General features: G+C 40.2%; 1 protein-coding gene across 5 annotated transcripts in view; it reads left to right on the top strand.

Annotated features, from left to right (window-relative positions):
* sbf1 (SET binding factor 1) overlaps positions 1–22,532 on the top strand; it is a 117,025-nt gene that overhangs the window by 88,746 nt on the left and 5,747 nt on the right. For 4 of the 5 annotated variants that reach the window (XM_062065705.1, XM_062065704.1, XM_062065702.1 and 1 more), the window contains 20 exons: positions 515–687; positions 769–842; positions 2,293–2,485; positions 2,579–2,706; positions 2,785–2,960; positions 3,268–3,404; positions 6,172–6,379; positions 6,456–6,652; positions 8,090–8,227; positions 8,307–8,402; positions 9,607–9,681; positions 10,145–10,317; positions 13,289–13,462; positions 13,572–13,673; positions 13,756–13,941; positions 15,725–15,851; positions 18,431–18,561; positions 18,653–18,997; positions 21,218–21,423; positions 21,726–21,813. In XM_062065705.1, coding sequence (XP_061921689.1) covers positions 515–687; positions 769–842; positions 2,293–2,485; positions 2,579–2,706; positions 2,785–2,960; positions 3,268–3,404; positions 6,172–6,379; positions 6,456–6,652; positions 8,090–8,227; positions 8,307–8,402; positions 9,607–9,681; positions 10,145–10,317; positions 13,289–13,462; positions 13,572–13,673; positions 13,756–13,941; positions 15,725–15,851; positions 18,431–18,561; positions 18,653–18,997; positions 21,218–21,423; positions 21,726–21,813 — 3,127 coding nt within the window. The remainder of the gene's footprint in view (positions 1–514; positions 688–768; positions 843–2,292; positions 2,486–2,578; positions 2,707–2,784; positions 2,961–3,267; positions 3,405–6,171; positions 6,380–6,455; positions 6,653–8,089; positions 8,228–8,306; positions 8,403–9,606; positions 9,682–10,144; positions 10,318–13,288; positions 13,463–13,571; positions 13,674–13,755; positions 13,942–15,724; positions 15,852–18,430; positions 18,562–18,652; positions 18,998–21,217; positions 21,424–21,725; positions 21,814–22,532) is intronic. The other variant, XM_062065703.1, reaches the window with a different exon arrangement.

The following is a 22,532-nucleotide window of genomic DNA, read 5'->3' as shown; positions in this document are numbered from 1 at the left end:
ACAGGAAGTACATTTTCAACCTGCACCACCTGCAGTGAGCAAACTCGTCCTAAAGATGACACCATAGCACAAGCAACAAACACATGGCCATTAGCGAAGAAAAATACATATATATTAGCTGCACCATTTTATAAGCCGCAGGGTCCAAAGCATTGGAAAAAAAGTAGCGGCATACAGTGCTGAAAATACGGTAAACTGATCAATATATTGTAAATACGTGTAATATGTATTGATATTGGCCATTTTACTCATTGATGATCGGTATCGGAACATCTCTACACAGTACTATTAGCAAAGCCTACAGTTATCATCTGTTGCATTGTATTGTCAATACAACTGTATAATCGTCAAATTTGCATAATTGGCTGTAAGGCATTTGCAAAATGTTGTTAAAAAACATGAACAACAAAGCAAATATGTTGAGGGCTTTTAGATATGTGAGGGGACCACAGAAGCACCTGCTGCTCGTTAAGAAGAGTTAAATGTGCTCCCAAGTCATTTTTTTGTCTTATAGCATTGCAGGGAGTATGGCAGAGAGTTACGACACTGAGAGTGGTTTTGAGGATGCAGAGATCTCCGACGTGGCCAACTCAGTGGTGCGCTTCATCAACCGCTTCGTAGACAAAGTGTGCAATGAGAGCGGCGTGACCAACGAACACCTGAAAGCGCTCCATGCCATGATCCCAGGTACACACTGGCAACCACCCTAGACAGACGAGCGAGGATTATTTAATTCTCTCTACTCACGCTTCTGTTGTCTGCCCGCAGATATCGTTCAGATGCACATTGAGACCTTAGACGCAGTCCATCGCGAGAGTAAACGACTGCCTCCGATCCAAAAGGTAACCAATTCCTATTTTTACGCTGCACTGAAGAAAGACCATGCCGAGCAACCCCAGCCAGTCCCGCCTACTTCCCTCTCCACACCAATCCGTACTGTTCAGGCTCGCAGTGTCACGGCAGGTATGGAACTGCGGTGTGTGACTCACAGGACGCCTGAGCAAAAGCATGCTGGGTGATATTGCTCGACCTGGTTTGCTGTTTGTTTTTGTGTCCTGATGTGCGGTGCTGTTCCAGCAAATGCTAACGTGCGTGCCTTCGAAGTGAAGGGTGCCGTCAGTTGTTGTGTTGGAGAGGGATAGGGGCTGAGCTCCCTGCAAGCCAAATGTATAATGCTGACCTACAGCAATAGCACTGGTTATTGAACCTGTAAATTATTGTCATATCAGATGATTTTTACTAGAGAAGTGTTTGGCGTCTCACTAGAAAAGAGACGAACAGTCTTTATGTTATAATATAGACATGTTATTTATTGTTTTTCCAGAAAGATAATTGATAAAGGCCACTGAACTTGAAAAAAGACAGATAAAACAAACCACAAATTATTAGTCTTAAGGGTCTCACGTTATGTTATTCAACATTTTTGTATACGTTTCAAGGGTCCTGCAATAGTGTATTGCCCAAAACGTAGCCTTGATGTTAGAATTTAAACATGTTTTTAATAAGCCCTACTGTCAACACAGTTTTGTGTGCATGTAGCTTTAATGCTGTTGAGCTGTGGTAATCCAACGTAATGGACGTGATATATCACATTCACGTGCAACATTTTAATATGAAGAAGCGGGCAGAAGGACACAAGCCGTAGCAACACTAGGAAAGCTATGTTTTTGGTTTTTTTACAAAGCTGTCCTCTGTGAAATGTTGGGCATATACATGGGCTCATCTAGCTAGGGGTCAGAGGCAGGATCATGTCCATGCGCCAGGAGGTTTGTCCTTATGAAAACTCGGAACCTCAAAAGCCACCAAGGGAGGTGGTTGATTTTTCTCTAAATATGCTCTAGGGACATCTTTCAGCAATAAAGTTCAAACGTCTCCTATCATTATTAAGTCCATTTTGCATGACAGGGGACTTTTATTAAGGTACCAATATTTGCACAGTGCAGGTTGGCTCGTGTGTTGTGAGGTCTTATAACAAAATATTGTAACACACATTACTTTTTTTGTAGTCAGTCCTGTATATGGTTACTGTACAAAGCATGACATTGAAGTAAGGTGTTATATTTTGCATGTTTGCATCACTTGAAATTTTTTTGTGGTATCATGTAATTTATAAGAACTTTCTCCCCTATATTTTCACCCCCCTTTGTCTGTACTCATTAATGTACTTGCCTCCTTCCCTCTTTCTCTCTCTCTCTCTCTCTCTCTCTCTCTCTCTCTCTCTCTCTCTCTCTCTCTCTCTCTCTCTCTCTCTCTCTCTCTCTCTCTCTCTCTCTCTCTCTCGTCTCTATCCAGCCCAAGCTGCTGAGGCCAACACTTTTGGCCGGGGAGGAGCTGGTGATGGACGGCATGCGCGTTCACCTCTTTCCAGACGGGCGCGAGGAGGCTACGGGGCATATGGGGGGCCCGCCACTGCTCCCTGCAGAGGGCGCCATCTTCCTCACCACCTACCGGCTTATCTTCAAAGGCACTCCCACGGACCCACTGGGTGAGAGAGTGCACTATACACATCTGTGCAATGTTCTTACTGTACATTACAGCCACATTATGTTAGGACAATTAACTTCGTATCCTCTTGCAGTGGGAGAGCAAGTGGTGACTCGCTCATTCCCCATTGCCTCGTTGACAAAGGAGAAGAGAATCTCTGTCAATGCTGCCATGGAGCACTTTCTCCTGGAGGGGCTACAGCTACGGTCCTGCACCTTCCAGGTAGTGTAGAATCCTCTTTTACTTATGGTGCAATCTTTTTCCGTCTTTTGTATAACATTGCCCACTGTTTCTGTGCAGTTAATGAAGATCGCGTTCGACGAGGAGGTGGCGGCCGACCTTGCGGAAGTTTTCAGAAAGCACATCCACAAACTACGATACCCACAGCATGTGCAGGGGACGTTCGCCTTCACCGTGGGTCAGAGTGGCAAGCTGGTAGTGGAGCATAAGACAAAAGACAAGAACCAGTCACTCAAGTACGACCTTGTTTTTTGGGCATCAAATTAAATGGTGTTTTCCAAAGTGCTGCTCATATGCTCGTATTGTATTGAACTTATAAAGGTGTGTAACAATTTAGCAGGCTACTAACAGTAATATTAGTTAAATCACAGCTGTATTGTGTCATTTTGGTACTTCTGTATACAGTCTGGGCCATTATACATGTATTATTAAAGTTTTGCTATGCTGTGCATACAACTGTAGAGAAGTGATCCCATCACAGAAAACAGGAAGTAGAGTGACCCAACCTGGTGACAGATTTAAGGACATCCTTGTTTCTTTCAGAACACTTTCTAAAAACCTGGTGAAGAGCGCCAAAAGGACAATCGGACGGCAGTATGTGACTAGGAAGAAATACTCCCCTCCTACTTGGGAGAACAGGAGCAGCTTCCAGTCAGAGCTGGATGAGGATGAAATTTCAGGTAGCAACTTCACAGAACATTTACTTGATGTTTCTCAATTTTTCTGTCCTTGTTAAATTAAGGCAGAATAATAGAATGAAAATGAAATAATAAATATTTGGTATGATATATTTTATGTTTCAAAAATAATCAAGTGCATTACTCACCAAATCTCCAAAAGTGGGAAAACTTGCTTGGAACGAGCTTAGAGACACGTTTCGGTCGTTTGCTATCACTTTGCCTACTTGGCGAAGTATGTAAACCAATGATGTTCAAAGTATGGTCAACGGGCCATTTTTTAAAATGTAGCTCTTTTTTCAAGGGCCTCTAGCAACATTATCAGGACATAATGTAATGAGTAAAAGTTGAACTGTTGGTACTAATAACAAAGAAACACATGAAGATTTGCCTTAGAACACGGGTGTCCAAACATTTTCCACTGAGGGTCGCACACTGAAAAATGAAAGCATACACGGTCCGTTTTTATGTTTTTTTAATTTTTAAAACCAAAGCAATATTTACTGTAACCATTAGTTACAGTTTTGGTGAATGTTAAAGGTCTCGGGGGCCCATAAGGGTCTCAGTCATTAAAGTGTTAAAAATAAGTCATATATCAATGTTATTCTTATTTTCAACTCCCAAGTATCTACAGATCAACATCAGATCTATCTGATGCCATACAGTATTTTTTTCATAATGTTTTAAGCCCTTTTTTCCCCAAAGAAAACCCATAATTTTTTATGGCAAATACACAAAATATGCAATATTTCGCCCAAAACATTTTTCATATTGGAATATTTGATGTGACGTAATTGCAGCCTAAATATTTAAATATGTAATAACAACATACTAGCTTTTGATTTGTTATTATTTTTTGAGCGATGACAAAAAATCACAATAAAGGTCTTTGGGATCCAAAAGGCCTCCCACTCATAGAAGTATTATAAATCATATATAAATATATATTATTTTTAATTTCAACGCTTAAATCTCTCGATCAACTTCAGATCTATTGGTCAATTATATGTTTGTTTTTTGAACAATAACCGTTTTAAAGCAAAAACAGCCTGCATGGTAGCTTTGTGGTATTAAAGTCAATATCGCAACTTTTTCTGATTACATTTCTTTTCTTTTCTCTTATTGCATTTTTTATGTTTTTTTCGTAAAACGAGCTGCGGGGTGGCCTATCGGGGCGCACTTCGGACACCCCTGCCTTAGAATATATGTTTAACAGTCCTTTATTCTTTTTATGTTATTTCATTACAAATTACATTGTCACAACTGCGCTGTGAATTAAAGAGATGGAAAATGGAAACATTTAAGCTCACTAAACAGTAGCTGGTCATTTCTAACAGACACTACTGTGTAATGAAACAAGGATGTGTGTCTTACTTTTGGTTGATGATAAAATATCAAATAACAATGGTGTCTAATGTGCTTCACTGCAGTAGTCTTTATTTTAGTTTAAACACTACAAAAACTCAACATTAAAATATATAAATGGCCCTAGGGTGTGAATGTGAATGTGAATGTTGTCTGTCTATCTGTGTTGGCCCTGTAATGAGGTGGCGACTTGTCCAGGGTGTACCCTGCCTTCCGCCCGAATGCAGCTGGGATAGGCTCTAGCACCCCCGCGATCCCGAGAGGGACAAGCGGTAGAAAATGGATGGATATATATATATGCATGCATTATCTCTTGTCAGCCGGTCTAAGTTTAGGGTTCATAATTGCACATAATTGTCATAAACATACTGTGATATGTCATTTAGTCGTCGTAATTTCAGCATGAAACTAATTGGTTGTTCATTATTAAGTGGAAGGTCTTATAATGTTTTGTGTATTTAGAATTGCTTTGTAACCAAGCAAACATATGTTTTATCCCCAACTAATCAAATAAATCTTCAGTAGAATACTCGACTACTAATATATTTAGTCGCTGCAGCTCTAATGAATAAATCATCAAAAACTTACGGTACACCACCAAACAAATATATTTCTTTATTCATGCTAACCGGTGGATATACAGTTCAATTATGTAACTTATGCTATCTAGTACAGGTGGAAATCTTTGGGCATTTTACGATTCAATTCGATTCCGATTGTTAGGGTGACGATTCGTTTCAGAATCGTTTCTCAATTCAACACGATCCTTGTAATATAATTGTTGGTATGTACATTTTAATAACAGGTTACATGTTACAAAAGCTCCTTTGACTTGTACGCACAGTGTTGGTCTAAAAAACTATTTAAAAAATGTTATTTACAAAAATTTGAGAATGTTAATCAATCTAATTAAAGAAAATAGAGCAACTCCAACCCAATGCCAACTTTACAATACTTAGGATACAAAAATACTGTACAATACTTATTTAAAAATACATGACTAAAAAAGGAAAACCGAAATTGTATAAAAGCAACAATAATAATAATAATAATATCAATAATATTTTGTTTAATGTTTTTAACCCAAAGATTTTTTTTTTTTTGCTGATTTTGAAAAATTATGATTTGGTTTATAATCTAAATGAATAAAAATTGCGATCTAGATGTGAATCTATTTTTTTGAGCACTTCTAATATCTAGTGAAAGAGACTGTCGCTGGCATAGACGATCAAAGATGGTATTTGTAGTAAATAACAAATATTTTTCAGACCAATTAGGTAGATTTAGATAATTTCCTGAGACACACCTGATGAGCTCTCACATTGGTTGGGAATGTCTGCCTTATTTAACAACGGTCGCAAAGCTTTCAGTAAAATGTCGCCTGGTGTAAATTGTGTCTCCACAGTTTCAGAAGAGGTGGATCAGAGCTCACTCACGCTCTCCTCCACCATTCGCTCTTCAGACAGACAGACCATGAGCAACGTGGTGGAGAGAGCGTGCTGCCGCGACTACCAGCGCCTGGGCCTGGGCACGCTCAGTAACAGCCTGACCCGCTCCAAAAACGAGCCCTTTAGGATTTCAACAGTTAACCGCATGTATACAGTCTGCAGGAGGTGAGCAAAACATACAAAGAGATTAGATAGAATTGTTTCTTTTGTGTTTAATCTGATGTGTGCTCTCGCGTTGTAGCTACCCCGGCCTGCTCATTGTCCCGCAGAGCATCCCAGATTCCACCATCCAAAGAATCTGCCGCTGCTACCGACAAAACCGCTTCCCTGTGGTATGTTGGCGTAATTCTCGGACCAAGGCTGTTCTCCTGCGCTCTGCAGGCTTCCACGCAAAGGGGGTGGTAGGCTTCTTTAAGTCTCCCAATGCCCCTACTTCAGGTGACATTTTTAACTATACGCTTTAGCGTCTTTAAACCTTTATATATTAATATAGCGTACATTTATTAGCAGACCTCTAATTAGTATAGTAACAAGATAACAGGAAAATATAACCAGGTCTGATTATGATATTTAAGCGACTAAATGGCCTTTTTCATTTTAAAGTTAAAGGTCCCATAGCATACTTTTTTTATTTTCAACAATTGTAAAAAAAAAAAAGTCTCAGTGGTCGATTGAGGTACATGAGAAGTTTGTTGCCCATAATCTAGCCCTAATGCTTGAATTTAGACAGTTTTAAAGTGCATTTAGTGAGCCTGTTTTGTGTGTTTGTAGCTTCAATGCTAAACCAAGAAGAAGAACTTTAATTCGAATTGTGTCTCCAAGAAGCCACTTTTACATATACATAATAACTCTGTACTTGCCCAACCTAGTAGATGCCATATATCACATTTAAACAAGGTAGCATTAAGGCTATTCTTCTTAAATAGTGGAGCAGGCCCCCCTGTAATGCGACACTAGTGGGGGCACGTGTGACCCCGGAGAACAGGCTTTATCAGTATCATGCAGTTTCATGCTTCAAATCCCACTTTGAAAAGCTGTGCACTACAAAACGTGCTAATTATTTAATTTTTCCGTATCAAATCGTTGAAGTCAGTCAAAAAAAGTTTATCGTTTAAATAAGGGTTTATGTTTTTTTAAATTTCAGGCAAAGTCATGCACTTCAATTGTTTTCTAATACAGACTACACAACAGTGTTGATAAAGTTATTTTTTGTTGTAAGTTGATACATTTTTCTTTGTTTTGTTTAGTTTGTTAGTAAGTTTACATTGTTATGCAGAGGTGTACTTATAATATATTTATTGACAAGTTATACTATTTATAGTCGCCGCAGAGAGTGTGTGTGTGTGTGGGGGGGGGGGGGGTGTAACAGAAAATAATTAAGAAGCACTGCATTAAGGAGTGAGGGAGGACACAAACGTTAGCAACACTAGTATAGTGTAGCTATGCTAGTGGCTCACATACTGTAGCTATTAGCTATATGAGCCACAGTGCTGACGCTATACTCACATTTATCAGCACCATGATAGATTAGTCTGTTCACTGAAGAAAAACAACATAATAAAACTTACAGCTACTACATCTGTTGCTGGCTGTTGGTAAATGGCAGAGCACCAGGCTGCAATTTAAGATGTTTATCAAGGCACAAAGCTGCTCACTTCTGGTGGTCATAAACTTTCTTTATGGACACTTATAACATTTATAACGTCATTAAAAAGTCAGATTTGAATAATAGGGTTTGCTGACAGTGTGCAATCCGGATTAGACTAGTATCAAAATTGACATTTATTTGGTCATTTGGGCTTGAAACTAAAATAGCCACTTGTAGTGTAAAAAAACAAAACAAAATATTTGTTGACCTTCTGTTTGTGTGTGCAGTGCCCTCACAGGCAGACTCCACCAGTCTGGAGCAGGAGAAATACCTGCAGGCCATTATCAGTTCCATGCCGTCTTACAGTGAGAACACTGGCAGGAACACACTCAGCGGTTTTACTTCCACCCACATGAACGCCGCAGGTGGGGCGACTAGCAAACTACCGTACTACAATGTGACACGATGACAAGTACCTTGCTGACTGTGGCTTCTTTCCCACAGATTCATCAGATAAATTGCGGCAGCCAAAGATTGGTGCTCTGATGAAGCAGGTGATGGGCACCAAGGAAGACTTGCCTGGAACGTTTAGCCGAGGAGGTGAGATGTGTCTCTGCTGGTGTAGTAATCAGATGACTCCTGCTACAGTGGAACCCGTTTTAGTCAATGCTCCTCAGACTGGCTGACTGGCGTTGACAGAAGTGGTTGTCGACATAACAGAAACTGAAACTAGACATTGTTTGCCCATTTACTTGTGACTTTGTCAAATACATAAGGAGAATGTAAATATATTTTTAACCTAATGGATTGGTTCTTGAACAGTAATAAGTTTGTATATCAAAGTACATTTCTCCATAAAAAACTAAGTAAATATGATTAATGGGTTCCAGCCTCGACAAAAGTCCCTATTTTAGTAAAAGTTTGTACATTTTCAACAATATAAAGCACTATACAGTACTGTATATCAAACAAACATAAGGGGATGATGATCAACTTTCCAACAGGCACACACACTGTCACAAGCCCTGTGGTGCACACACACAAAACAGATCTCAAAATTCCTCACTTTAACAGCCAAGTCACTACAGTAAAAAGGAATGAAAAAAATAATTTGCCTTGTTGGTTAATATTTTTCGCTTGACGCCGAAGGGAGTGGGCTGAAGGCAGTGTGGACAACGCTGTGGATACTTCCAGAATGTTTCAAACCACACACTTCACTTGTCAATTGCTCACATCAGAACTACAAAATTCTGTAAAAAAGTTTTTAAAAAACACTTAAAAGGCACACAAAGCAGCTATGCTGACTGACAAAGCCCGCCTACAATTGCTGTGCTGCAGGTGCAAAATGGCGGAGGCTCGTACGTCAAAGCATATTTTTATTCGGTCTGTGGTTTGTAAATCTAAGTTCATACAATTAGGGGTTCATAAATCAAAGAGTCACTGTAGTTTGTTGACATTGTTTTCATCCATTTGTGTATGTTGTTATTTTTTATTTTTCTGTTTTACACTTTTGGTTGTCTATATAAGATAATACTGCCAAGCTTACTTTGCACTTAACGGAAAGTTTTGTGTTGTATAACTAGAAACTATTGAAGACGCTTCTGTTCTTTGAATTTTAAGAATACCACGGCACATGCACAACATAGATGGGTTGTCGACATTAACGAGTTCCACTGTATTTCCCGTGTTAAGAGTTCAAAGCCACCTGTGAATGAGGTCTGCAATGATGTAATTGGAGCTGCATCACAACTTCATGCATCCCTTGTAGCTCACCTTTAGTTTGGTCTTTGTCATGTGACCTCAGCTCTTGGTCAAAGGGCGAAAGTCATCTCCCTCTCTCAGCCCAAAGTGTCTGGCAAGGCCAGGAACTCTACTAGAGGTATAGTAGGCCACGACCACACCCTCCCCCTTCCTCTACCCCTGTCCTAACTAATCAAATCTCTTAAACAGAACAGTCCAGTGTCTTTGACGTTGTCCCCCGGTAGTGTGCCGTCTCTTCGGACTAATTGTCTCTTCAATGTCATGATGTTTTGTGTTGATCTGAGCTCAGCTTTGTGTGTGAGTGCACGCGCATGCAGCTGCAGCGCTACAATGTCTGTGTCCTCGTCGTCATTTCCGTTTTTATTCTTCTGCCTGTGTCCAATGGGTGAGAGTTGCATCATTTAGCTAGACGTAGCAAATTGGTGTGGGGCGTTCTCAACTACGCCTACCTTGTCTACTAGCATGGCTATTAAGTTTATGGGCATAGTTCCGACTGAAATTAAAGGATCTCTCATGTGCTGTCTGAATATGATAGCTTGAAGTTTTGCCACGGTTCTAGCGGTGTCATTTGTGTGTGGCAGGTAAATGGGGTAGTATCCGAGGCAGCGGCCGTCTCAGCACTTACAACCCAGATGTGGGAACACGTCTTGCTGGTAAGGAGTCACCGCAGCCCAATGGAGGACTCAGCGAGGCGTTGTTTCTCCGCCAGCACAAGGCCTACCTCTACATCATTGGAGACAAGGCCCAGCTCAAGGTGAGCAACTGTAGTGTAGGCTTCCTACTGTGTAAGACCTCACAATCCTAGAAGGGAAGACTGTAATTAAAACTGTGTTACGTATTACCTTAAATAGTGGCCTATGCAAAACCTCAATTGATTTTTAGGTAAATCATTCAAATAAAGCCTTAATACAATATTGTATAACTTACTGTGGTATAGCTTTGGAAATTCACAGAAAACAATGCAAATTTTATTTTGCTATTAGAAATATCATCTAGGCTAAACAGCGTCTGGGTGCCAACTGCCAACCATTACAGAGACATAAAAAACATGATGTTAATTACCCAATGGTGTTAATTTGGTGCAGCTGTGGCACACACCTTACTTTGGGCCTATGATTTTTTTTTTTTTTTTTGCCCGTATGTGGGCTCTGCACCGAGGATGTCGTTGTGGCTTGTACAGCCCTTTGAGACACTTGTGATTTAGGGCTATATAAATAAACATTGATTGATTGATTGATTTTGGTAAGCACTGTATATGTATGTATTATATATTTAAATGCTATTTTATTAAAGTGTCATTATATTATTATAAAATATTATGAATAAAATGCAGTTATTCAAAACAATACAAAGAAAACGTTCACAAATATTTAACGCCTTAACATCTAAGAGAACCAATGTACTCTCTGCAGTTGAGTAAATTAACTCCAGCTGTTGTATTTCTATTGATTCCTCAAAATACAATTTCTCATTTTAGGCCTTGACAAACCCACATTTGATTGTAATAAGTTAGCTTACCGGTATCTGTACCTGTTGACTTACTTTGAATGACAACTTATTTTACAGTTCAGACCATAAAACCCAAATGAGATCAATAACTATAACACGAAGACACAGGTGTCCAATCAAGAGCCGCTTACATACATACCATACCATACCATACCAATTTTATTTATAAAGCCCTTTAAAAACAACCACAGTTGAAAAACAAAGGGCTGTACACCACAAAGAAATAAAGGCAAAGGACAGACTAAAAAATAAAATTTAAAACAGAAGTAAAATACACATTAAAAAAGAAAATACAAAATTACCCTAAGAACAATTTTGTTAGATAAAAAGCAGTTAAAAAAGTTAAAAGTTAAAAACAGTTTAAAGTCTCATGCTGGGTTAAAAGCCAGTGAATAAAAATGGGTTTTAAGAAGGGTCTTAAAAATAGCCAAAGAAGGGGCCTGTCTCAAATGAAGTGGAAGATCATTCCAGATACATTACAAATTGAAGAATGTGGGGTCCATTTTGATACATTTTGTATGATAGAAATGCTAAAACTAATCCAATGTAGGTCAGTATACTGTATCCTAATCTATCTAAATCTTAGTTTTGTGTTATATGTGACAACGTAAATTTGTGTAATATCTAATATTAGAAACACACAATGAACAGTTCTGTGCTGTTCTTTTTGATGACCTCTCAAAAGCATTCCACACCATATATTTTTACGTCATAAATTACAGGTTTTAGGATTGACAAAACTTCACACAACTGGTTTCATTCATACCCCATTTACAGAACTCGGACTGTTGTTGCAGTCAAGTCTACTTATGATAAAAACGGGGTGCCACGGGGTTTATCGTTGGATCATTGCTATTTATCCTGTAATGTCCACTTATTTGCCGATTATTATATTTTTTATGCTCCAGGTTCCACGCCAGGCTAAGCACTAGCCATGTGTACATGGACAAAAAGTATTTATTCTGATCTTCTTTCCGATTAGAATGTGTACATGGGCCCTGAAAAAAAATTCTGATTATGACGTGCATTTTCATGCATCACACCTTAAATCTAAAAACTTTACTTTGGCATGGGCAGAACATAACATAAGCTGAAAGGTCTGTTATTGTTTGTGCTTAGCACTTGGAGTAGCTGTAATGTCATTAAGACGACAACTGGATCCCTTCCTTTATTGTTACACCGACACATGTCACTCCATACCATACTTTTGTTTTTGCTAGTCTCGTTTTAAAGCAACAAACTCAACAGCATATAACGCTACATCTGTACATGTTGAATGTTGGGTGTCAGCAACAAGACAATCGCTTCTTTCCTAGACTATTACATTTAGTACCCGCTCCACCACCAAAGTATAGCTGACATTAAAGACATGCGCAGTTAGGATAATTGTAACCCGATTTCGGTAGATGTGTTTTCATGCTCTACAATTCCAATGACTTTCGGCATAAACCACCCGTTTCGATCGGAATTAAATTTTGATCCGAACGTTGAATGGCGTGTTCACATGAAGCATTTTTATTCCAATTAGGCTTTTAATCCGATTAAATGTGTCCATGTGCACAAAGCTACTGATTATTATAAATATCTACAGGTATTTGGCTTAATAACACTTTACATTCTAAGCTCATACTCAACAGTTAAACCAAAAACTACATATCAAACTTGGATATTGACATAGAATCCAAGGCTGTCTGTCGCTTCTAATCGAAAAGTCATTGTACAATCATCCTTCATGCCTGTCCTTGATCATGGTGACATCTTGTACTGTCATGCCGCCCCATCAATCATAATGCACTAAGTTTTATCACTGATGACACATTTTGTACGCATCATTGCTTGCTGTATCTAAATGTTGGTTGGTTCCCCCTACAGTCTTGATTAAATATTCACCTTATGTTGTTCATCTACAAAGCACTGCTTAAAAAACGTATATCCATACATCCATTTTCTACCGCTTGTCCCTTTCGGGGTCGCAATTCTTCCTCAAACTTGAGTCCCTCATTCATCGTGTAATGTTTAAATTTCTATATCCAAATTATTATTCTGATTGTTGTAACTGTCTCTCCGTCACACTTTGTACAACCCTGCTCAAAGCAAATTATGCAACAGGTTAACTTTTGTATGTTATGTGGGTCGTATTAAACAATGTAATTAATTATTTCACTCGCATCAAAATATTTTTGTTGAATTTGCACTGCATTGTGTCTCTGTTTCAGGGTGGAAAGCAGGACTCCTTCCAGCACTGGGAGGCAGTTCCCATTGAGGTGTGCGATGTGCGGCAGGTGAAGAACAGCTTTAAGAAGCTGATGAAGGCCTGTGTGCCAAGCTCCTCTTGGGATACCGGCTTCAATTTCCTGCGCTGCCTGGAGGAGTCTGAGTGGATGTCGCTGGTCAGTGACCACCTTCAACCTCGCTGCTATTCAGAGCAATTTATCTACCTGATTGCTTGTTATTGGAACTTAAAGCCTGATCCATAATTGTGTGTCGGTGTGTGTGCAGCTGCACCGGGTGCTGCAGGTCTCAGTCCTGGTGGTGGAGCTACTGGACACAGGGTCGTCCGTCATGGTCAGCCTGGAAGATGGCTGGGATGTCACCACACAGGTTTGAAGATTCTTTTGTTTACTTCCTTGTCAATTCAGCCCCTCCAACATTCTTTGTTGTAATGTGGACATGTTGTCTGCAGGTGGTATCCTTAGTACAGCTGCTGTCAGATCCATACTACAGAACCTTTGACGGGTTCCGGCTGCTGGTGGAGAAGGAGTGGCTGTCATTTGGCCACAGGTTCAGCCATCGTGGCGCGCAGACGTTGGGCAGCCAGAGCAGCGGGTTCACCCCTGTTTTCCTGCAGTTCCTCGACTGCGTGCATCAAGTGCGTGCATTGTTACATGTTATATCTAACTGTCCACCTTCAGTGTAGATCAGGGATGTTCAACTGAATTTTTTGGGGGGCCACATTTCCAGAAAGCTAAGGACTGGGTGCTGGATTTCACTCTTCAAAGTCAGACTTATTTTGCCTTTGCATTTTATGGAGAAACAGTGTATTCTGCATTGGACTTTTTATTTTGGTCTACCGGTATATATTTTGTCAGAGTTACAGGAGCACTCTACTGATTAGATTTTTCATATCATTCACAATCCTTATGTAAGACAAGCACACACATGTTTTCCTTTTTTTTTTTCATGCATTCAAAATAGTAAATAATTGTGATCAAAAGTGCTTACAATTGAGCCAATGGATGTTGCTCTATTCTGCTTATAAAATGCTTAAAACACCTCCATCAAGGTTTTGTATACATACTGTAAGTAAATATATAATGTAGTAATAAGCACATTCATAATGACATTTAATAATTTTAAGCATTTGGCAGCACATCAATTTAAAAAATACATCACAATGTTCTCTTTTTCCTTCAACAGCAACACTGATTACTACTTACTGCAGACATCATGAGAGCCAACAAACATAATAAAAGATCACATACTGTACAATATCTGCGCTCACTGGGATGCCGATTAATAGGACGTTTCTTTCTTGCCATTTGCCAGTCTAAATTAGATGCCAAAGTTGACCAACTTGTTGAATTGTGTCCTTATCCTTCTACTACCAAAGTGAGTGACAGTATTTATGATCTAGAATAAACTTTCACAAGCTCCGAGGCAAGAAAGCAGCTCACCACCCGGTGATGTCAACATAGCCACAAAAGCTAGTTAGCTCTCTGTGATCAATCACGGCGCCGCTATAAATAGTTTGTCTGTGTTAGAGTTTATACTAACAATATCAATAATACTTGGTTAACATTCAAGTCACGAAATGTAAATGGAGTATTGTTGGCGGGTTTTGGAGGATTATTTGGAGGGCTTTATGGGCGGAATAGAGGAGCTCCCATTAACTCCATTGTAAGCAGACTTTTACTTGTTTGTTGCAAGTTAGAATGCATTAAAAAAATACATCCGTCTTCTTGTGTCATGATGATTGTGAATGATAAGACAAAATTCTAAAAAAGTGCACTTCCCCTTTAAGGACCTCCTTCAAAATAAGTCAAAGGTCATCTATATGACAGCACTGTAGTGTTTTTTTTAGAATCTGCTGCAAAATTGTGAGTTTCAGAAGTTTTTTAGACTGAACTCGAGGGACACCAGTTGAATAACCCAAATGGAGAAAAAGAGTGGACCTAAAACCGAACCTTGAGGAACACTACTCGTGTAACTAAAGAAGTTAAACAAATTGCTACTGACTGCCTCTGAAGTAAACAAGCTAAAACAACACCTTAGTTACATGCGTACATAAATGGTATTACGAAAAAAAATATTTTCAAAAAGGAGAGGACTTAAATAAATGCCTTGTGCCTCAATCTAAATCAAAATCAAGTTTGGACCCCAGTGTTCTCTTTGCTAGCAAGGTTAAAATGTAAATTGAAGGATCTGTCAATGTGTTTACAGTGGTCCAAGTTCCTCTGTACAACAGGAGCACTCTAGTGTTTTTAGGAATTTGCTGCAAAATGTTTGTCTTCCAAGTTTTGAACTGAAGTCGGTTGCCAGTATGGTGTCATTCCTGGCTGCCAGTTGAATAGTCCTGCTGTAGATCCTAAAAAGTCTTTATATGAAAGATGATATGAAAAACTGTCTGTATTCCTGCTTCTCTCTGTCCCCAGATTCATCTCCAGTTCCCCATGGAGTTTGAGTTCAGCCAGTACTACTTGAAGTTCTTGGCCTATCACTATGTGTCCAACCGCTTCCGCACCTTCCTGCTTGACTCGGACTACGAGCGCATCGAACTAGGTACACTGGAACCAGCTTAAGTTGGCAACATGTTTATGTCATCAGGTCCCGGTCCACTGTGTTCTTCATTTTACTACCATGTGCCCGCTCAAGTCGACAATTACATACTTGGTGGATTGTTGACATACCGTATTTTTCGGACTATAAGTCAGTTTTTTTTCATAGTTTGGCCGGGGGTGCGACTTATACTCAGGAGCGACTTATGTGTGAAATTATTAACACATTACCGTAAAATATCAAAAAATATTATTTAGCTCATTAACGTAAGAGACTAAACGTATAAGATTTCATGGGATTTAGCGATTAGGAGTGACAGATTGTTTGGTAAATGTATAGCATGTTCTATATGTTATAGTTATTTGAATGAATCTTACCATAATATGTTACGTTAACATACCAGGCACGTTCTCAGTTGGTACACTTATTCAGCCGGTTGTTCACTATTCTTTATTTATTTTAAATTGCCTTTAAAATGTCTATTCTTGGTGTTGGGTTTTATCAAATAAATTTCCCCAAAAAAGGCGACTTATACTCCAGTGCGACTTATATATGTTTTTTTTCTTCTTTATTATGCATTTTCGGCCGGTGAGACTTATATTCCGGAGCGACTTATACTCCGAAAAATGCGGTACTTTTCGTTTTTGTTTCAGTTTAGGTCTACAGCCTGGTCAAGTCATGGTCCACCCCGGTTGTTTTTATTGCAAAAAAGTGTCCTGTGTAGTCGACGTCAACATAATTGGTTGATTTTTTTTATCGACAAAAAATTTGAGACCCAAGGTGGTCATTTGTATAAAAACTATTCCGTGTATGTCTACAACCTAGTCGAGTCATGGTCCACCCTGTTTTTCTTTGTCTTACTAAAATGTGGCCGCTTTAGTTGACGTTCACATACATGGTCTACCCCTTTTGTGGACCTGAAATGTGAGAGCTAAAGGGGGCATTTAAATGAAAAATCGGACCAATTATGTTGACAATCCATCTGCCGTCCAACTCATATAGTCACACTCCCCGTGTTGTTCTTGTTAATAAAAACTGCCTGCTTAAATCGACATAAAATTTGACACCAAAAGCGGCCATTTCTTTGAAAAAGCAGTCTATTTACTACCAACTACCCAATCAAGTCCTTGTCCACCATGTTCTTTTTATTACTAAAGAAGTATCGTTTAAGTTGACGTTGACATACATGGTCGATCACTTTTGTCAAGATAGCCATTTGTATGAAAAATCCTTTAAGCAACTCGAAACTACAATGGCAACATACAGCTCATCCATAAAGTATTCACAGTGCTTCACTTTCTGCACATTTTGTTATGTTACAGCCTTATTCCAAAATGGAATAGACTCATTTTGTCCTCAAAATTCTTCACAGAATACCCCATAATGACAATGTGAACATTTTTTTATTTTTTATTTAGCAAATGTATTAAAAGTAAAACAAGTCAAATGAGCATAAGTATTCACAGCCTTTGCTGAATACTTTGTTGATGCACATTTGGCAGCAATTACAGCATCAAATATTTTTGAATATGATGCCACAAGCTTGGCACACCTATCTTTGGACAGTTCAGCATATTTTTCTTTGCCCATTCTTCTTTGCAGCACCTCTCAAGGTCCATCGGGTTGGATGGCAGATGTTGGTTTTTATCCAGGATGTTACTGTACATTCCTGCATTCATCTTTCCCTCTATCCTCATTAGTCTCCCAGATCCTGCCGCTGAAAAACATCCCCACAGCATGATGCTGCCACCACCATGCTTTGCTGTAGGAATGGTATTGGCCTGGAGATGAGCGGTGCCTGGTGTGCTCCAAACATGACACCTGGCATTCAAGCAAATAGTTCAATATTTGTCTTTTCAGACCAGATCGTTTTGTTTCTCATGGTCAGAGTCTTTTCAGGTGCATGTGCAAACCTTTTACTAAGAAATGGCTTGCGTTTGGCCACAATACCATACAGGCCTGATTGGTGGATTGCTGCAGAGATGGTAGTCCTTCTGGAAGGTTCTCCTTTCTCCACAGAGGAATGATGTAGCTCTGTCAGAGTGACCATCGGGTTCTTGGTCACCTCCCTGACTAGACTAAGATGCATGCAACAATGTACAGAAACATCCAGGATAAAAACCAACACTTCCCATCCAACATGATGCAGCTTGAGAGGTGCTGCAAAGAGGAATGGGCAAAACTGCCCAAAGATAGGTGTGCCAAGCTTGTGGCATCGTATTCCAAAAGACTTGAGGCTATAATTGTTCACAAAGTATTGGACAAAGGCTGTCAATACTTATGTATATGTGATTTCTTAGTTTATTATTTTTAATACATTTGCAAAAATCTCTAAAAAAACCCAACCCTTTTTCACATTGTCATTATGGGTGTTGTGTGTTTTAAATTTTGAGGACAAAAATACATGTATTACATTTTGGAATAAGACTGTAACATAAAATGTGGAAAAAGTGAGCACTGTGAATACTTTCCGGATGCACTGAAGCTGTTTTATACTTACACAGCATTAAAACATACACACAGGGACTTCCTATTCAAACACACACAGCGGCCTTGATTTTGGTGCTTTACTTTGTGTGCAGGAGTACTCTATGAGGAGAAGGGCGAGAGGAAAAGTCCTCAAGTGTGCAAGTCTGTGTGGGACTACATAGACCGCCTCAACAAGAAGACACCAGTTTTCTTCAACTACATGTTCTCACCTGAAGATGAAGAGGTGAGTGCATTACACACATGCACACACATTGGGATTTAAGTGCTTTTAGAACAAAAATGGCGTGTTACAGTGTGATTAATGGTGTGCACAGGTGCTGCGGCCGTACACCTTCATCTCTAACCTGAAAGTATGGAACTTCTACACGGAAGAGACTCTGTCAGAGGGGCCGTCTTACGACTGGGAGCTGAGGGCTCGCCAGGAGCGGGCGGTTGAGGAGGCGCCTGACAGGCCCGACAGCGGCGGGCCCAAATCTCACAGGCGCATCGTGTGGCCGTGTTACGACAGCCTGGGCAAAGTTGTGCCTGACGCCATCACCAAACTGCTGCAGGACCTTCAGGCTCTGGAGGCGGAGCTTGGCCAGGCGTCAGAGAAATGGAAGGACACTTGGGATAAAATTAAGGCCACTCAGAGGAATGAGACCAAACTGGAGAGCAAGGTGAGACTATTTTTAGACTAGGAGTGTTGACTAGAGATGTTAAAATTTTAGCCCAGGGGCTATTTTTGGACCGCAGCTTGTTGTTTTATTGCCCTGACATATTAGCATACTTGCCAACCCTCCCGATTTTCCCGGGAGACTCCCGAATTTCAGTGCCCCTCCCGAAAATCTCCCGGGGCAACCATTCTCCTGCATTTCTCCCGATTTCCACCCGGACAACAATATTGGGGGCGTGCCTTAAAGGCACTGCCTTTAGCGTCCTCTACAACCTGTCGTCACGTCCGCTTTTCCTCCATACAAACAGCGTGCCGGCCCAGTCACATAATATATGCGGCTTTTACACACACATAAGTGAATGCAAGGCATACTTGATCAACAGCCATAGAGGTCACACTGAGGGTGACCGTATAAACAACTTTAACACTGTTACAAATATGCGCCACACTGTGAACCCACACCAAACAAGAATGACAAACACATTTCGGGAGAACATCCGCACCGTAACACAACATAAACACAACAGAACAAATACCCAGAACCCCTTGCAGCGCTAACTCTTCCGGTACGCTACAATATATACCCCCGCTACCACCAAACCCCGCCGCCCCCCTCAAGGTTGGCAGGTATGCATATTAGAAATACAATTAATTCATTATTAGTGAGAATTGGTATGAGTATGGCTGTCCAAAGCAGTCCCAGAAAAGCGACTAACAATTTGTGTGTTTGATTGTGTTGTCTTAGCTCATTTTAGTAGCCAGACTATCATTACCTGACACACAATGCTAATGTAGCCCTGCGATAAGGTGGTGACTTGTCCAGGGTGTACCCCGCCTTCCGCCCGAATGCAGCTGAGATAGGCTCCAGCACCCCCCACGACTCCGAGAGGGACAAGTGGTAGAAAATGGATGGATGGACAATGCTATGTGCGTGTGTGTTATGTACGGGTGTAGTGTACGTTATTATGTGCTAAAAGCCGGAAGAATGCAGGATATAAAGCTTACAACACTTTGGGATGTTAGCGCCCTCTCTAGACATCTGCGTAAAGCAGGAATGGTCAACTAAATTGTTTTGAGGGCCACATTTCCAAAAAGCTAAGGACCGGGTGTTCGGACTTTTTCTTTCACTGTTTGCTTTGATTTAAGTCTATATATTTCTTCAGACTTACAGGAACGCTCTGCCGTTTTTATGGACCTTCTGCAAAAAAGCTACCGGTAATCAAAAATTATATATACGACAGCACTTTCGTCTCTTTAAGTATCTGCTGCAAAAAATTTGAATTTTTCACAAGTTTTTGAACAGAACTTGCGTGCCACTATTTGAATAGCTTAAGGGGGTGCCTTGAGGAACGCCTCACTTATGTAAATTATAAGTTTGGACCCCAGTTTGCAAGAGAGGTTAAAATGTCAATGCAAGGATCTGCCAATGTGTTTACAGTGATCAAGTTCCTCTATACAACAGGACACTCTGATGTTTTAGGAATTTGCTGCAAAAATATTTATCTCCTGAGTTTTTTAACTGAACTCAGGGGCTGATTGGTGTCATTCCCTGGCTGGATTTTGCCCCCAGGCGTAAAGTTTCCAATCAGCCCCTTTAATCATGATTAATCAAAATTCAGAAGTAGGATTATTTGGTTTGGTTTGACAGTACTAATTGTTACATATTACACTAACACTATCCAAGCTATTATTCCATAGTTATGTCATTTTAATAGAAATAAAAAAGATTGTCCTTAGTTTAACTGCACAAATTATGAAAAGTGACACTACACTGGGGCAGCACGGTGGCAGAGGGGTTAGTGCGTCTGCCTCACAATACGAAGGTCCTGAGTAGTCGTGAGTTCAATCCCGGCCTCGGGATCTTTCTGTGTGGAGTTTGCATGTTCTCACCGTGACTGCGTGGGTTCCCTCCGGGTACTCCGGCTTCCTCCCACCTCCAAAGACATGCACCTGGGGATAGGTTGATTGGCAACACTAAATTGGCCCTAGTGTGTGAATGTGAGTGTGAATGTTGTCTGTCTATCTGTGTTGGCCCTGTGATGAGGTGGCGACTTGTCCAGGGTGTACCCCGCCTTCCGCCCGATTGTAGCTGAGATAGGCTCCAGCGCCCCCCGCGACCCCAAAGGGAATAAGCGGTAGAAAATGGATGGATGGATGGACACTACACTGACACCGTGTGGTGACAAGCAGTATTACAGGTAATAATTATCTTCCGACTCCGCAGGCATCATTCTCCAGCTCGCTGTTGATGTCGTCCAACCTGAGCCACCAGAGACGTTCTCAGGGTGTCTACCTGCAGGAGAGCCACGTAGGCTCCTCCATCAACTTGGCGCTGGAGTGCGAGGCCAGTGCCACCTCCACGCCGGTGCCGGGCCGGCAGAGCACCAGCACGCTTTACAGCCAGTTCCAGAGCACTGAGAGCGAGAACAGGTTTGATGACCTGATGTACTGTAGATCCCTGCCTATTCATATTCAATGATCTCTTTTCTCCACTTGGAGTTTGGAATAAATAGATTTTATTCCAACTTAAATAGAAAGTGGTTTGATGGTGCCATCTAGAGGGGGAAAAGAGTGAATCCAGCAGAGGGCGCTGTGTCATAAGTCAGTTCACTCAACATTGCCCAGCAGGAAGAGGCTTTGACAAGAATAGAGGGGATCTACTGTACTTTATCCTCATCATCCGTTGTGGCACAGTTACCTTATACTTTCCCTTTTGTTATCTCTTCCTTTAGAAGTTTTGAAGGCATTTTATTCAAGAAAGGCGCTTTGCTGAAACCGTGGAAACCCCGGTGGTTTGTTCTGGACAAGACTAAACACCAGGTAGGTATTCCACTAATGTGACACTGTAATGGCATCGCTCTCACAGAGAAGGATTCAAAGATTACAGTCATAATCCACACACTCCGGAACTAAGTACACAGTGTACTTCATGCAGTGTACTGAATTTATTCTTCTTTTTTTTTTTCATTTTTCATTTATTTATTTATTTATTTATTTCAGGCAATGACATAAAAAAGTACAAAGTTGACAACACATAATAATATAAATTAATATAGTGCAAAAGGTAATTTATAGTATGTAATGCATGATTGTCCAGTTTTGCCTGAAAGGGAGTGGGAAGAAGATAACTTATTTACCGTATTTTTCGGAGTATAAGTCGCTCCGGAGTATAAATCGCACCGGCCAAAAATGCATAATAAAGAAGGAAAAAAATATATATATAAGTCACACTGGAGTATAAGTTGCATTTTTTGGGGAAATTTATTTGATAAAACCCAACACCAAGAATAGACATTTGAAAGGCAATTTAAAATAAATAAAGAATAGTGAACAACAGGCTGAATAAGTGTACGTTATATGACGCATAAATAACCAACTGAGAACATTACATATTATGGTAAGAGTCATTCAAATAACTATAACATATAGAACATGCTATACATTTACCAAACAATCTGTCACTCCTAATCGCTAAATCCCATGAAATCTTATACGTCTAGTCTCTTACGTGAATGAGCTAAATAATATTATTTGATATT

The sequence above is a fragment of the Entelurus aequoreus genome, linkage group LG12 (assembly GCF_033978785.1).
Source record: "Entelurus aequoreus isolate RoL-2023_Sb linkage group LG12, RoL_Eaeq_v1.1, whole genome shotgun sequence".
Lineage (NCBI taxonomy): Eukaryota > Metazoa > Chordata > Actinopteri > Syngnathiformes > Syngnathidae > Entelurus > Entelurus aequoreus.
This window is presented reverse-complemented; position numbering and strand designations above follow the sequence as displayed.